The sequence below is a fragment of the Rhipicephalus sanguineus genome, chromosome 1 (genome assembly GCF_013339695.2).
Source record: "Rhipicephalus sanguineus isolate Rsan-2018 chromosome 1, BIME_Rsan_1.4, whole genome shotgun sequence".
NCBI lineage: Eukaryota > Metazoa > Arthropoda > Arachnida > Ixodida > Ixodidae > Rhipicephalus > Rhipicephalus sanguineus.
In genome coordinates this window covers 271,623,178-271,638,906 of record NC_051176.1, presented here as the reverse complement: position 1 = coordinate 271,638,906, position 15,729 = coordinate 271,623,178, and the positions used below count along the sequence as shown (strand labels likewise).

Genomic DNA, 15,729 nt, shown 5'->3' with positions numbered 1-15,729 from the left:
CGAGGTCCCCAATGACCACAGCAGTTCGTGGAGCTTGGTCCCGCAGGTGCTGTCGGGTCATCGGGTCAGCACGGGCGAGGATGATCTCCCAGAGCTCCCTTAGCATGGTAATTAATTGAGATGAGTTGAGGTGGCTTGACCTATTCTCGCATTTCCATGTCACAAGGGGAAAGAGTTGGCCGGCCGCCGCACCAGCGTGGCCAGGAAATGCGGTAATGAAAACATATTGAAGGCACGACGGAGATGGGACGATGAATGCCGGGACTGTTCTGAACCACTGTTTGGGACTTGTGGGCACGCAATTTTTAGGGGCGAAGCACCTTATGGTCTCGCCGTGTCGGCGTGCATCGTCGTCTGCTGTCGCGACGGTCCATTTGCTTGAGCGCAAGAGAGGGCGCCACCGCCTCAGCGCTCGCCGTGTGGCGAGACTATTTCTGCGATGAACGCTGAACTACCACCTTGCAAGGAACGAGAACGCGCCCTCGCCCGCGAGAGACAACGCTGACGCAGGCAGCGTATGCTAGCGTGTTTCTTGATTGAAAAAAACCTACTGCTCGCGCTGCACAACCGTTCACCTGCAATGTAGTGCTGGTGGGAGATTTCTCTTGTGCGTAGTTGAACAATAAAGATTCGCAGCGTGCACGTTAACTAAAAGCGGACTGCGGGTCTCTGTGTCCAAACTCTCTTCTGTCTCTCATTGCCTATTAGCAGTGATTTTGCTGTGGGAAACACCAGCACACACTGCATGCTTCGCCCCTCCACAGATTTCACTTTAGTGGAGCAGAAACACCCTGCCCACATGCTTCGCCGAAATTTTTTAAACGGACTATATAAACGAATATGCATATTCGAAAGAAACGAATATTCGACAACTTCGAATAGTAAATTCTCGAACCGAATACGCGTAGAATAACAGGGACTATTCGATTATTATTTCAAGTTTCCAATATCTGTCCGCGCTCTTCTGTAGATAACGTTATGTTCATTTCACCGATGCGGATGCCAGGAGCGGTTTCAGTTCACAACTGGCTCCACGTACACGGCCGACGTGCAGGCAGGTCAAAGTGTCCGTCGCACTTTAGCGACGCGCTACGGATAGATAAAAGAAAGCTCCAGCAAATCAAAATTATTTCACGGTCTCCATTAACGCATCTGTGTGATCCAAACTACTGCTCTATTCGTACTGATATGCTATCACCAAGTTCATTCCTCACCGAGATGACGATGATGATGATGATAATAATAAAAATAAAAATAATAATAACAATAATAACGAAAGAATTTGTAAATTCGCGTCTATGTTTCTGTATTATTATTATTATTAATATTGTTGTTGTTGTGGTGGTGGTGCAACGTATCGTCAACACCTGCAACCGTCACAATAACGCCGATGCGACGTTCGATTCTCTTGCGCGAACTACGCCCAAAAACCTTTTCTTCCTATTTTCTTTTTCTCCTCTCTTGCTGCCACCTCGCGTTATGCAGTATTTTTCTGCGCACTTTTCTTTCCCGTTACATCACAGAAACGGTGTGTTTGACGCACGTTTGTCGGGAAGCTCGTCTTCCTGCTTGCGCTGACTTCCTGTATCGCCGGTTAAGCTTCCGTATCGGCGAAAGAATGGCGCTCGCGTTGTTCTGGAAGCGTCCGTGTCTGTCCGATGATTGAAGCTTGGAGCAATTATGCAACTCTCCGTACTATTTCGATCGTTCGCACGAAACTGACCAGCAATAAGGTCAACTTTGAAGATCAAGCTTCGAATGCGACGCTTCCGTCCAACGACACGTATATGGACACCTTACATGTGTGACCTTGCGTTGGTATTTATCTTACACACATCGACATGAAAGAAAACTTGCCAGTCATCGGCGATTCCCGCGACTTCTTTTTGACATAATACATTGCATAATGCAGCGAACTTCGTTTACTGATGGGCCTTTTCCTGAAAAAAAAAAAAAGATAGGCGCTAAACTCGTCTTCGTTCAACAAAAAAAAAAAAATTACGCCAGAAATTTTCGTAAGCGTGTCAAGAGTTAGGGCTATTCATGATGTTGGACGTATTTCGTATTTCATTTTGTATTTATCTCAGACAACCAGCCCACATAGTTGCCTATGGGATCGGCTCAAGCTTTCAGATAGCGTGCCGACCCTCCAAACACCCGCGTATACGCACACAAAAATGTACAATCGCAGCACAATACAAAAGTTTAAACATATATACGTAAGAATAGGAGTGCATGAGGATCTTTCCAAGAAGTAAACCCTTTGGGCGAAAAAAATACGTACATGCAGATAACTTATGTTGTGAAAACATCAAAATACGAAAGAAACCTTATAGAAAAAAAAATATATTGGCGAAGCGTGCACTAACTCGCGCAAGACTTAAACACCGAAACTGGACGATTCTGAAGTACTATAATCTGGTTGCTTCTAGGTTGTTGCTAGGCTTTAGCTAGGTTAGTCACGACACGGATGTCCAAACTCCTAAAAACCGAGCGTTCGCACCTCTCATAGGTCTACGGGCACGTCGTCGGGCCCTTCTCTCAGCCGCCGTTGCCTTTCCCGTTCCCTAGTATGGCAGCTTCGCACTAGTCGTGCCAAGCCTGAAGGAAGGGTGACCTTCTTTGTTTCTCATCATTTTTAAATGCCAAGCATTTCTTAGCGAACTTCTGCGACTTTGAGCGTATCTATCTATCTATCTATCTATCTATCTATCTATCTATCTATCTATCTATCTATCTATCTATCTATCTATCTATCTATCTATCTATCTATCTATCTATCTATCTATCTATCTATCTATCTATCTATCTATCTAGCCGCCTACGACTTTGTGCTCTCCTGGTCGCTTGGTTCATCGAATGTGCACCAAAATTGGTATGGCGTAACATGACTGTATGACGAACATAAATGACAAGTCATAACATGAAAATCATGACACGCATGTCATGTACAGCATGATTTACATGCTACGCTCATGGTGCGCTGGCGGCCGTTTCGCTAGTTTGATATACACCAAAATTGGTATCTTGCAACGTGACTCTGTGACGAACATAAATAACATGAGTTAACATGAAAATCATGACAGGCATGTCATGTACAGCATGACTTACGTGCCACGCTCATGGTGCGCTGGCGGCCGTTTCGCTAGCTTAATCTACCCCGAAATTGGTATTGCGCGACGTGACTGTGTGACAAACATAAAAACACGAGTTAACATGACAATCATGACACGCATGTCATGTACATACAGCATGACCTACGTGCCACGCTCATGGGGCGCTGGCGGTGGTTTCGCTAGCTTGATCTACCCCGAAATTGGTATCTTGTGACGTGACTGTGTGACGAACATAAAAACACGAGTTAACATGACAATCATGACACGCATGTCATGTACATACAGCATGACTTACGTGCCACGCTCATGGGGCGCTGGCGGTGGTTTCGCTAGCTTGATCTACCCCGAAATTGGTATCTTATGACGTGACTGTGTAACGACACAAATAACACGAGTTAACATGACAATCATGACACGCATGTCATGTACAGCATGACTTACGTGCCACGCTCATAGGGCGCTGGCGGCGGTTTTGCTAGCTTGATCTACCCCGAAATTGGTATTGCGCGACGTGACTGTGTAACGAACATAAATAACACGAGTTAACATGAAAATCATGACGCGCATGTCATGTATAGCATGACTTACGTGCCACGCTCATGGAGCGCTGGCGGCCGTTTCGCTAGCTTGATCTACCCCGAAATTGGTATTGCGCGACGTGACCGTGTGACGAACATAAAAACACGAGTTAACATGACAATCATGACACGCATGTCATGTACAGCATGACTTACGTGCCACGCTCATGGGGCGCTGGCGGCGGTTTCGCTAGCTTGATCTACCCCGAAATTGGTATTGCGTGACGTGACTGTGTAACGAACACAAATAACACGAGTTAACATGAAAATCATGACACGCATGTCATGTACAGCATGACTTACGTGCCACGCTCATGGGGCGCTGGCGGCGGTTTCGCTAGATTTACATACACCAAAATTGGTATCTTGTGACGTGACTGTGTGACGAACATAAAAACACGAGTTAACATGACAATCATGACACGCATGTCATGTACAGCATGACTTACGTGCCACGCTCATGGGGCGCTGGAGGCGGTTTTGCTAGCTTGATCTACCCCGAAATTGGTATTGCGCGACGTGACTGTGTAACGAACATAAATAACACGAGTTAACATGGAAATCATGACACGCATGTCATGTACGGCATGACTTACGTGCCACGCTCATGGGGCGCTGGCGGCGGTTTCGCTAGATTTATATACACCAAAATGGGTATCTTGTGACGTCACTGTGTAACGAACATGAATAACACGATTTAACATGAAAATCATGACACGCATGTCATGTACAGCATGACTTACGTGCCACGCTCATGGGGTGCTGGCGGCCGTTTCGTTATCTTGATATACACCAAAATTGGTATCTTGCGACGTGACCTTGTGAGGAACCTAAATAACACGAGTTAACATGAAAGTCATGACACGTATGTCATGTACAGCATGACTTACGTGCCAGGCTCATGGGGCGCTGGCGGCCGTTTCTCTAGCTTGATCGACCCCGAAGTTGGTATTGCGCGACGTTACTGTGTGACGAACATAAATAATAGGAGTTAACATGAAAACCGTGACACGCATTTTCCTCAATGACATACAAGACGATGTGTGCAGCTCTTTGCTGGCTGCTTCGCATTACATCAATTCCCACAATGCGTGGGATCTGCCGGCTTTTTTGTTTCTTTCTCTTTTTTTTGTTTCTTTCTTGTATCTCTATTTTGTATCCGTTTTTTTTTCTATTTCTTCCTTTCTATTTCTTTCTCTTTCTCGTTCTTTGTTTTTATTTCTCTTTCTTCCCTTACTTTCTCTCTGTTTTTTCTCTCTTTCTTTCTCTTTATCTCTCTCGATCTTTCTATCCTTTTTCTATCTCTTTCTCTCTCTGCTTCTTCCTCTCTCTTTCTATATCCTTCTCTGCCTTTCTATCTTTTTATGTCTTTATTCCCATTATTTCTCTCTATTATCTCTCTTTCTTTCTATAGCTTTCTCTCTCTCTCTCTCTCTCAGTGAACCAGTGTTGAGTAGTGAGATTTCCTCCTCCTCACGCTCACTTCCCTTTCCCACCCCCTTGCTACACTATATATACTATACAAGGCTATGCTGTGTTCTCCTAGCGTGCCTGGATAGCCGAGTGGTTAGGACACTCGCCTTCGGATTGAGAGTAGGCGGGTTCGAATCCCGCTTCGTGAAGAATTTTTTTTCGGCAAGAATTTTGCTCTTTCTTTATATCTTTCTTTCCGTCTCTCTCTCTCTTTCTTTCTTTCTTTCTTTCTTTCTTTCTTTCTCTCTCTCTCTCTGTACTTGTTGTTCTCAGGGTTATTAGAGGCCCCGCCGTAGAGGTGAGCAGTGGGACCTGCCCAAATTCCGTGGCACATACCCGTTCATGATGATGATAGTTTTCTGATAGGCCTCACGCACAAATTACGGATAGCTTAAACCGCTTCGCTGCTAATATAGAGAGAAGGAGAAATTGTGAAACATGTGGGATATACGTGACAGAAGCAATGAAAATGGCGAAGGTGGCCCAGCAATTGATTTCAGTACCAATTTCAACGGGAATAGCAGAGAAGGGACTTGCTCGGCAAATGCGATGTAACTATACCATGACTTGAGGAGACTGGCGTTGATAAGCAATTTGGTTGCTTATAAACAGTAACACTGCCCGAAATTCGCAAGTCTGAACGGAATCTTTCCCCGTGTAAATGCACATATCTCAACGCGAATGTTCGCGCAATACCGGACCTAGCCCTTCGTGTTTTGTGTTATGTGTCCTCGTTGAATTTGCGCCGAAAAGTTTCCTCAGTTATGAGCCCTTCGTGAGTCTCTCTCTGGTCAGCACTCTCTGGACGGCGGTCTCAGCATGTTTTTCTGGCTTGTTTACTATATCCGCTGTTTGCAGCATGCCGCGGCTATAGGATGGAGTACACTGCAGGAATGCTGCCAGGCGCGCTGTTCTCGCGGGGCACGCCGCCGGAATGTGGTGGCGTCTCATTTGTGCCGACGCAAGCATGACCGCGACGCGCTCGTGCGTAATACACGCCGGAGCACGAAAAGTGGTGACAATGTAGGACGAATTTCCGACACATCTGCGCATTTTGGGCACGTCGTTGCCCGCGTCCGCTTCACGCTGCTCGACGGCCGCGCATCCCGGCCGTATCGCGTTTTCGGCGGTTGCCCATTAAAGGGATTGTCCTGCGGTAAGCATTTCTACCACCGCGGCTATCTAGAGGTGCAAAGTGGGCGTGCCGGCGCCGATGGACACCACGCCTGTATACACACACGTCGGAAAGGCGCGTTCTATGCAGCCTTCCGTTCCGGTACTCGGCGGTGTCGGCCGGAACGCACTCGCGGCCCCCGGACAACGCGGCAACAGCTGTCCGAGTCTGCGCCGCCCAGTTCCTTGAGCAGGCGCGCAATCTGATCGGGCGCGTGACCCTCGCCGGGGCCAATTTCCAGGCCTGCAGAGGACGCCGCCAGCGCTGTCACGCATGAAAGGACGCGCGCGCGCTCGCGCTGCATGCACCACCACTCTATATCGTCGCCATCGGCACCCGCTCCCTGCTGCTGGCATACATGAGTGCGCAGATCAGGTCACCGTAACTACGCCCAGTTGTTCGGGTCGCCGATAAACGGGCCCGTAGCGTAAAAGCGTTGCGCAAAGGCGCGCCTGCCGATGGAAGAAGCACCGCGACTCCCGACAGCGATGTATTCGCGACTCGAGTGACAGAAACGCCGGCGCGTTGCGACGTAATGTAAGGCCTTCCCTGAATAGCTGGCTTGACGTCGACACGCCACTGTATACGCCGACAACCCTCTCACGCTGGCGTTTGGAGCTCTAACTCATGTTGCGAATCGAGGTGCTAATTGGCCTCTGTGCGTAATTGCCCTTTCCACGGAAACTGACTGCGAGCAGCTGGGAAAAAGTACCAACGACGGTCTCCGGAATGTATCATTACGTTTGAAACGTGGGCTCAGAAAAGCTTATTTTGCACACCGCCGTCGTCATCAATAACATGTTGTTTGAAATGCGCCAAAATGGCTTTGTGTCGCCTTTTGCGAGAAACACTTACAATGTGCATATGATGTTATGCCTTCAGGGGGATGAGATTACTCCGCAATAAATGAAAACACAAGAATGAGAATTTCATACAAAACGACGTACGTCGCTCCGCGTGGTGACGCCAGTGGTTGATCATGATTAGAGTTACTGTATATGCTACCTTTAGGTAGCAGAGTTGCGCATAGGTCCGGCTAGCAACCACAACTATGCGGTGAAGTTGCGCTTCGTTTTCGCAGGCGACATGCCTACCGTGCGCCGATTAACATGTCAGGCGAGTCGAAGACCAGCGATAAACATTGGCTGTCGATGACAAGTGTTAATTCAGTTCGCTGCCGCGGCGGCGTCGAGAAATAAAAAAATTAGCCCGAGCGCAGCTTCTCCGCAATGCATGGTTGCTAGCGGCGTTTGGAAGACATATGCGCAACTCTGCTACCTAAAGGTAGCATATACAGTAACTCTAATCATGATCTTGAATATCTGAACGTTCTTCTCGTAGCATTGCTTTGGAGATATGCATGCGTCGGAAGCCACGCACCATGGCGTCACGCTTTCGCGGAGCTATTAACGCAGCTCCTTGTTGCGCGCTTTTCTCCGCCCCTTTGCAGAATAGCGTGGTGCAGTGCGGGCGCGAGACGTGCCCTCTGCCAAGAGGCTGCTACTTCCTGCAGGAATCCAAGGGAAACAAGTGCTGCGACGTCTGCAAAGGTAACCCGCTCCCGCGGCACGCGCATATTCTATAGCGTTGGAGGCGATTAACGGTGCCATGCGGCGTATAGCCTTGCTTATTTGCTACTCAGCTTGCACTGCATTGAGCCGGCTGGCTGAGCGCGTGCACGTTGTAGTGCTGTACAACTGCAGAGGCAACCGTTTAGCCCGGTGTTGCGTAGATTAGGCGCAGATTAGCTAGCAGCCCGTATATCCTCGCCATTGCAGGCTCACTCATTGCATAAAAGTCCGTCCTGCCACGCCATTTACACGTGAGAAGTCGTTCCCAAACACTTCGGCAGAAGGAAGGAAAGATTGGACAGGGAGGTTAGACAGAGGAGTCTCTTGAGTTGTAAACAGAGGAAAAACAATGCTGCAATGTAGTGCGGACATCGTTATTCCTTTGTAGCCTATACGTGCTTTGTCACTGACCTGGAAAATCTTACTATAGGAGCTTCCAGTGATACGTGTGCTCGACTTTGTTTGCAGGCTGCGTCTACAAAGGCCGCCTCTACGCCAGCTCGGAGGAATGGACTGATCCCCAGGATCCGTGTCGCCGATTCTTCTGCCAGGTGAGAATCCACCCTCGCGCACCGCCCACTTTCAAACTTTTAGTAGGTGAGAGATAAGTTAAGGCAGATCATGATCACTACATTAGATACGAAAAAAAAAAGCGTGCGCAGTAAGTGACTGCAGCGTGCACTGCAGTCTTAAATGGCGGGGTCGCGTTATTCGTCTCTTCTTTCGTCGTATCATCTTCTGTTGCTGTAAAAAATAAAAAGGAGAGAAGGAAAAAAAGAAAAGGGGGGTGGGGGTGGGTGGACGATATAATATAGTTCAGCGTCCTGACATCTCAATTCTTAGCCGTGAAGCTATAGGACGACTGCGAATGCTAAGAACATTCATATGCAGCCAGAAGAATGCATGGCAGCGCGAGAATGATCTTTTCATTTCACGATATTCGGGAAATACTGGCAAAATTCGCCGCCGCCTTTTCAGAGCATCTCGTTGTCATATGAAGGCACACATACCCACAAGCACAGAGAGAGCGAGGGAGAGGGAATTAAAGCTACACCATTGGCACGAGAGGTGGGTGAAAGTACGGACAGTGTATCGATATGAAATGGCTATTCATTACGCCTCTGAAAGCTTTGACTCTGACGATAGGCGCTGTCGTCGCCGAAAAGCATTACTTGCAGCTGCTCCACAGGAGGCCTCAAATGTCGCGTGCGGAGTTGTCATTTGTGACGGCGGATTGTCTGGCCATTAGTTCGCATGTAAACCGCAAAGCTGCGGTTGGTGCTGCATATTTTCCAGCTGCTGCACATGCATACTAAAAGTGGGAATGGTATTCTTAGCACACCCTTAGCTTCTTCTATAGCTTCCTTACCATTAAGAAAACGACTGCGAAATAAAAATAATGACGCATATCTGAAAAAAAAAAAAAACGGATTAGAAGTTTTCCGACTGGCGATCGAGCCTACTTGCAAATTGCAGCACAGCAGTGGTATATGTAGCGAACACGTGCAATCATCAAACATCGTAATGGAAAGCAAGCGATTACACCGAGGCAGAATCTCCGGCGATATACTAAACAAAGACTACCTGCCACATACCACAACACCGCTTCAATCTTTATCCTTTCCCTATATATTCAAGTAGCGATTTCCGCAATAGCGTCTGCACTGACATGCCATACACGCGCATGACGGTACTGTTGTAATACAGGGACCGATCGTACCAAGATTTTCGTTCGCATGCTGCTATCTGCCGCTGGCCGGCAGCCTTCGATAATGTTTCCAACACCACAGTGCACAAACGTTCTACCAGTTATATTTACGAAAGTGGTCAGCCAGTAACTAAGAAGTTCCAAGGAGCAAGACCTTTGTGAATTCGACCCCTCCTCCTCCTACCCTCTCCCCCTTTTTCCCCCATCCTCTTCAGCGATATTCTTTAGGTAAGGATTAAAGTCGTTCACGTTGCAGCTTTCAGTTGTGACGACGTTGAGCTGTTTGACTGGACACGAAATCTGAAACACTTTATTAGCCCTGCATCTTAATAGTTTTGCGTTGACGAAGCGGACCGGCATCGTACAAACAACTGCGACCATCTCAGTGTGCTTGCAGCAGCGCTACGAGGCAATTGAGAGAAAATGTGCAAGCTAACACTTCAGTGACAATGCCGACACCGCCTGTATACCACGCCTGTCACGGGCTTCCCTGCTCTGTGCGTCGAGATTGTAAGGTCCTGCAAAGTGCTGCGTCATGGAAAGTGCTGTACCTGGGGAGAAAAAAAAAACTGCGCTATCGAGATAAGCGGACGAGGAATGACGGCCGGCGCAAGTGGCAGCGGCCGTACAAGCATCGACAACAGCTGCACCGGTCGTCCGCCGACTTTCTCTTTTCGGAGAGGCAAAGTGCCGGGCCGACCCGAAACGAGGAGCGCGGATTTCGGGCGAGGAGGAGGGCACCTTTCCATCGGTAGTGGCCACCGCGGAGACGAGAAAGTCCATCTCCGCTGCTGCCGATGTGTAGCGGCCACTACAAAAAGCCCGCCCGGCCCGGCTGGGACCCCAGACGAGTGTGTCGAAAACATTCCCAGCACTCGCGGAATGCTTAGAGGAAGAGACAGTATCGGAGGGGCGTCTCTTTAGCATGCGTGCCGTGTCGGCCAAACTGGAAGCCGCACGTATATACGGCGGCGATGGTCCACTTGGCAGGGAAGCCGCGCTCCGCGAGGTCGCCCCAAGACCACGGAGGGAGGGGGGAAAGCATCGCGCGCGCTTGCGACCGATATCGCGTCGTATCGCAGTTTCATTGCCCTAATTGCCGCATTATATGGGCTTTTTAAGCCGGTGATCTCAAAAGAAACATATATATATTTATATACACGTACAAGAGGTGTTTTTCGGAGCGCGTGCGAGAACCGACGACCGCGCGAGATTACCATCGCTGTGCGGCAAAGGAAGGGAGAGGAAGATACGAAGTGCCCTCGCGTGTTTCGGATACAGCGCGCACACAGCAGCGAAAGAAGCGGCGATGCACTTGCCCGAGAGGCATTCCCCGCCCTTCGAGGGAATCTCCTCACCTCCACCGAGGGGTTTTAGAGGGTGGTGCGAAACCACGCGCCCGCACTCGAGTGCTTGCGATCACTTCATATTTCGCGCGCGTTAATGTTGAATTACTTGGCTGGTGTCGATGCTGCAGGTTGCCTTGTAATCTGCAAGAAATCAACTCCATAAAGTAAGAGAAGGGTGTGTTTGTGTCTGATTGTAGGGAAAGAGAAGCGAGCGATATTTTGGGCGTTATGTATGCAAAGCGCATTTCCTTTGTTTGGTTTTCTTTTTAACGCAAAGGTTAGAAGCCTACCCACTGTTTCACCTCTAAAGCTTCAGTATGTATACTGAAAAACCGGACTGAAGTCATGCGTCGCTGAAGTGAGTCGCCCACAGGTGTTCGAAGGAGATTTACTGGAGCTTGCGCATCTTGCTGAAAAGTTCACGCGGGGCTTTTTTTTTTTTTTTTTTTTCCGTTGAGATGATGGAAGAAAGCAACACAAGGTGTCCGGATGCGCATTTGTCAGCGTTCGCGTTGTGCACGACATGGTGCAGCAGAGACCGAAGATAGGAAGCCGCGTCACCCGAAGGCGAATTGACCGCTGTTGCATAAAGGCAGCTCCCAAGAAACCGCTGGTCGCGCGAGGCATGAGCGGTCCCGTGCGCAACACTGATCGGCAGCCGCCGAGCAACCCCAGGCGGCCGCCCAGGCGAGATTCTATCGCCTTGAGAGCTCCAAACTGGTTTTTATTACCGCCGGTCCACACGTCCAATTCCGGTTGTCCGTGTCAAGACGATCGTGACGTTGACGGAGGCTTTCCTGTTTGCTCAGCACTAAGCCACGGAGGCCCTTTGATTATAAACACCGCGGCCGGCCGCCCATCAGCGCCGCCAAATAAGCGTGCGGGAAAGCGCGCATGCCGATTTCACTCGCTGAATAGCCTGCACGACGGTTGGGCTGTTCACTGCTGATGCGATCGAATCAGCGTGGTCGTTTAAGCGCATTATCTGATTGTGACAGACCACAACGTATAACGGTTGTGCGCTTCCGATCTGACAAGTTGCGAGGCAAGTCTATTGGAGTATGTTTCAATTATATGTAGCAAATTCTCTCTAAGACTGAGCAGAAGCCGTGGAGATACTTGTTGGTAGCGCCAGTGGTGCATCGAAGGTGCAGTAAGCCGTGGGGGCAGACTTTGCTTTTACTAGACACTTTAGCTTTCGCATCTTTAGTGTTCCTTGGCATTCAGCCATTACTTGCTAAATGTCCGAGGAGTTGGTTGCTTCTGGACCAAAGAGCGCCCTGCTAAAGCTCTGAAGTTAGTTGCACCGCGCTATTCGTTAGATAACTGGAATACACCGGAATGTGCCAACTCGCACCTGCCCCTTGACCCTCCATTGCGTTTTCGGCTACATAATTGCTCTCAGTGTGAAGCAACTTTAGTGTGCCGCGCACATATGGGTGGGCACTGCTATTACACATTTCTAAGTATGGATCGGCTGGGTATGCAGTCTCGTGGAGTGTACGAGGCCGTATATAATCTGTCATCGTCTACCCTTCTTTTGACGATGAAGGACAGACATTGCGTGCCGCTTTAAGCTGCCTGTAGGCAGAGCGTCCGCAGAAGAAGAATAAAATACTGGCACCGTGGACTCCAACGTCACCCGCGCTGTGGGCCACAAGAGACTGCATCTCCCTTTGAAGACGACGAAGCTCTGCGACCGTATGTCATCGCGCGGGGAACGTGGTAATGTGTGCATTTGCATCATTTTCTTGTTACTTTCCTTGTCCTCTTTTTTTTCTTCGTGCGCACCTTCTCCTTCCCCATCGGTGGGTAGCAGCCAAGTACAATCAAGTTAAACCCCCTTCTTTCTGTTGCTTTTTCTTTCACTATGCTGACTATGCTCACTATGTTGACACGTCAAACGAAACGAATGACATTTACGATAGGCCTCCTCGAATCAGGTTGTATCGTTTCGATGCGATCTCAAATCGTAGTCTTCTCTGCATTAGGCTGTTCTCCCACCAGTAAATCTGGCATCCAGAGCCCCGTTAAGCAGCTTCTTGTATATTAGCGCACGTATCGACTGTGGCTGCTGCCTTGTCGTGTGGCAGACTGGCCTCGAGTTCGTATACGCCGGAGTACAAGCCTTGACTTTGCTCGAGGACGTCTGCAGCCCGAGAGTGCCACTGGAGTCACTCCTGTCGTGCTGCCTTGTTCTTCTTGCCTTCTCCATCCGTTCTGGCTGAGTCTTTGTTTGGCTTGAGTGTCGAGTTTCTCTAAAACAAGTTTCCAGTCGTGATGAGCCGTAGCCTAGGAATGCGGCTGAGAGAGACCCAGGGGCTTCGCCTATCTTTGGAAAATAAACATTCGGTCGTCGTCGTCGTTCGTTGCTTGAGGAAAAAAAAGCGCTGCTGGGCGTCGGTGGTGATTCCTTTGAATGGGGGTTTCACGTCGGTCTCTCTACTCGTTGAGCGGACCGTGACAAATGGTGGGACGTATCTCCCTCCAGATTGTTGCCTGAAAGCCCCAAAGCTGTTGTGTCCCGAGTCCCCACGTGTCCCGGCGCTGACCCAGCGGGAGTGGCCCGGTACGACCACTCCCCCGAATCAGATAAGGGTCCTCCCTTCCCCGCTTCCAGTGACCGCGCGCGGGGCCCCAAATCGACACGAAGTGTAATTGGATTTATACCATTAGGGGAGCAATTAAGATAGGCCTCCCAAAAATGACCGGTCGTTAACCATCCCGCGGACAAGAACTCTTGGTCCGTGCGCAGGCATTTTACCGCTCCAACGTTCGCATGCGTAATATCACCACACGCGCGTTCCAGGTCGCCAGCAAACGCGCAGCCACTCGATGTAGCTTTTGTCTTGCAGAACGGCTGATAATTGGGCATGTTGGTTCATGATCCAATGTGTTGAATTGCGCAAGCAGGACGGGGAATAGAGGAAGAGACGACGACACACAGAGCGCAAAGTACCAAAAAAAGTTTATTTCCTTGAGCACACAATTTTTATACACCGCACAAGCGCCACCAGGCATGGACAACAATCGACTTCTACGAAACGCAAGCTCTTTGCTAGATAAGTTGACAGGCGGCGTGCTGACGCATCCAGGATTTAATCTACCAATGTTTTCAGCTTCAATGATTTCTGCAGTTTAGTTACTTCACTAACATGTAATCGCCATTCCACCCCTGGCAAACTCTCCGCCTTTTTTAAAGCGATAGCTGGCACTCTGCGTTCACGCGACCTGCAACGCCTCAGTCACCTCCGGGAAACACTGGTTTCGTTCCCTATCGTTAATGCGAAAAAGCTTAGCCGACAGTTTAAGATCCATTGCACTGTGTTGGAAGAGGGGCTAAAACGTAAACTTCCTAGGGCTCCCTTGACCCCGGTCCCTGATCTTGCTCCCTAGTCATGGTTCCTCCTTCATATGCTGAGTCACTGCACCAAGTTACACGCAGTGTCATGCCATACACACCCGAAAGGGCCCACTTTTACCCTAAAACCTTGGAACTTACCCGACCCGGGCTCGCGATGCCAGTCTCCTTCCTATCTTTCAGCACTGGCTCATCATGCACAACACAGATGGGTCGTGTGTCATACACGCGCAGTACACAAAGCCAAACTTAAAGGGACACTAAAGGCCACGGAGAAGGAAGTATTTGACGAGGAGAATCTCAAGGCCGCGGCAGCGCGCGAGGTCGGCGCGATAGCGTCACGACGGAATCCGGTTTACGCCGAAACACAACAGATGACGCTTTCGGCCTGTTGCCATTAGAGTTACTGTATATGCTACCTTTAGGTAGCAGAGTTGCGCATCTGTCTTCCAACGCCGCTAGCAACCATGCATTGCGGAGAAGCTGCCGCTTGGGCCATTTTTTTTTATTTCTCGACGCCGCCGCTGCAGCGAACTGAATTAGCACTAGCCATCCACAGCCAATGTTTATCGCCGGTCTTCGACACGCCAGACAGGTTAATCGGCGACACGGTAGGCATGTCACCTGCAAAAACTAAGTGCGACTTCACCGCATAGCTGTGGTTGCTAGCCGGACCTATGCGCAACTCTGCTACCTCGCTTCAAAGTGAATACATCCGCCCCTATGCTAAATAGGCGCTCGACGGACTCATCGGACGGTACTCTCTTAAAGGGACACTAAAGGCAAATATTAAGTCGACGTTGATTGTTGAAATAGCGGTTCAGAAACCTCGTAGTGCTACTTTTGTGCCAAGGAAGTGCTTATTTTGAAATACAATCATGTTTCAATTGTCCGCATCGCGTCAGCGCACTTCAAACCACCCGCCTGAAAGCGTCTTTCTCACGTCACTGTTGCCGTGCCCAATGTTGCCCGCCCTTACTGCGCGGTGGCGTGCACTGGCGGCGTGCACCATTCGGGCGTCCGGCAACATCACATGCATGCGGCATTTTGTCGAACTTTCTGTCAGAGCGACTTTCACGAGCTGGCAAAACACGCGGCAGTACGCGATACTGAAACTACCGCTGAGACGCGACCGCGTGAGCGAAGCAGGGCGCCGGGCGAAGCGTAGTTCGGAGAAAACGGAACCTTTGCACCACGCTCGCCGTTCCCCATGGCAACGCCAAAGAGGTTCTTTTTTCCACGAATCAAACAGAAACGAACAAGCAGCATTTTATTACGTCTCTTGATGCACGCAAGGTTCTCTTTTTATTGCAGCTAGTTTGATTACGAGTGATTAATTGTAGTCGGGCTCTCACACGCCATTGAGATAATTTCCAAAATGTCCCGCTCGTGGCGCTCA

General features: G+C 49.5%; 2 protein-coding genes across 2 annotated transcripts in view; one reads left to right on the top strand and one right to left on the bottom strand.

Annotated features, from left to right (window-relative positions):
- Positions 1-15,729, top strand: part of LOC119378971 (BMP-binding endothelial regulator protein) — a 230,375-nt gene that overhangs the window by 119,462 nt on the left and 95,184 nt on the right. Inside the window, exons 4-5 of the mRNA XM_037648088.2 lie at positions 7,792-7,891; positions 8,381-8,463. Coding sequence (XP_037504016.1) covers positions 7,792-7,891; positions 8,381-8,463 — 183 coding nt within the window. The remainder of the gene's footprint in view (positions 1-7,791; positions 7,892-8,380; positions 8,464-15,729) is intronic.
- LOC119378973 (uncharacterized) overlaps positions 1-15,729 on the bottom strand; it is a 77,576-nt gene that overhangs the window by 40,158 nt on the left and 21,689 nt on the right. The gene's annotated exons all lie outside the window — the stretch shown is intronic.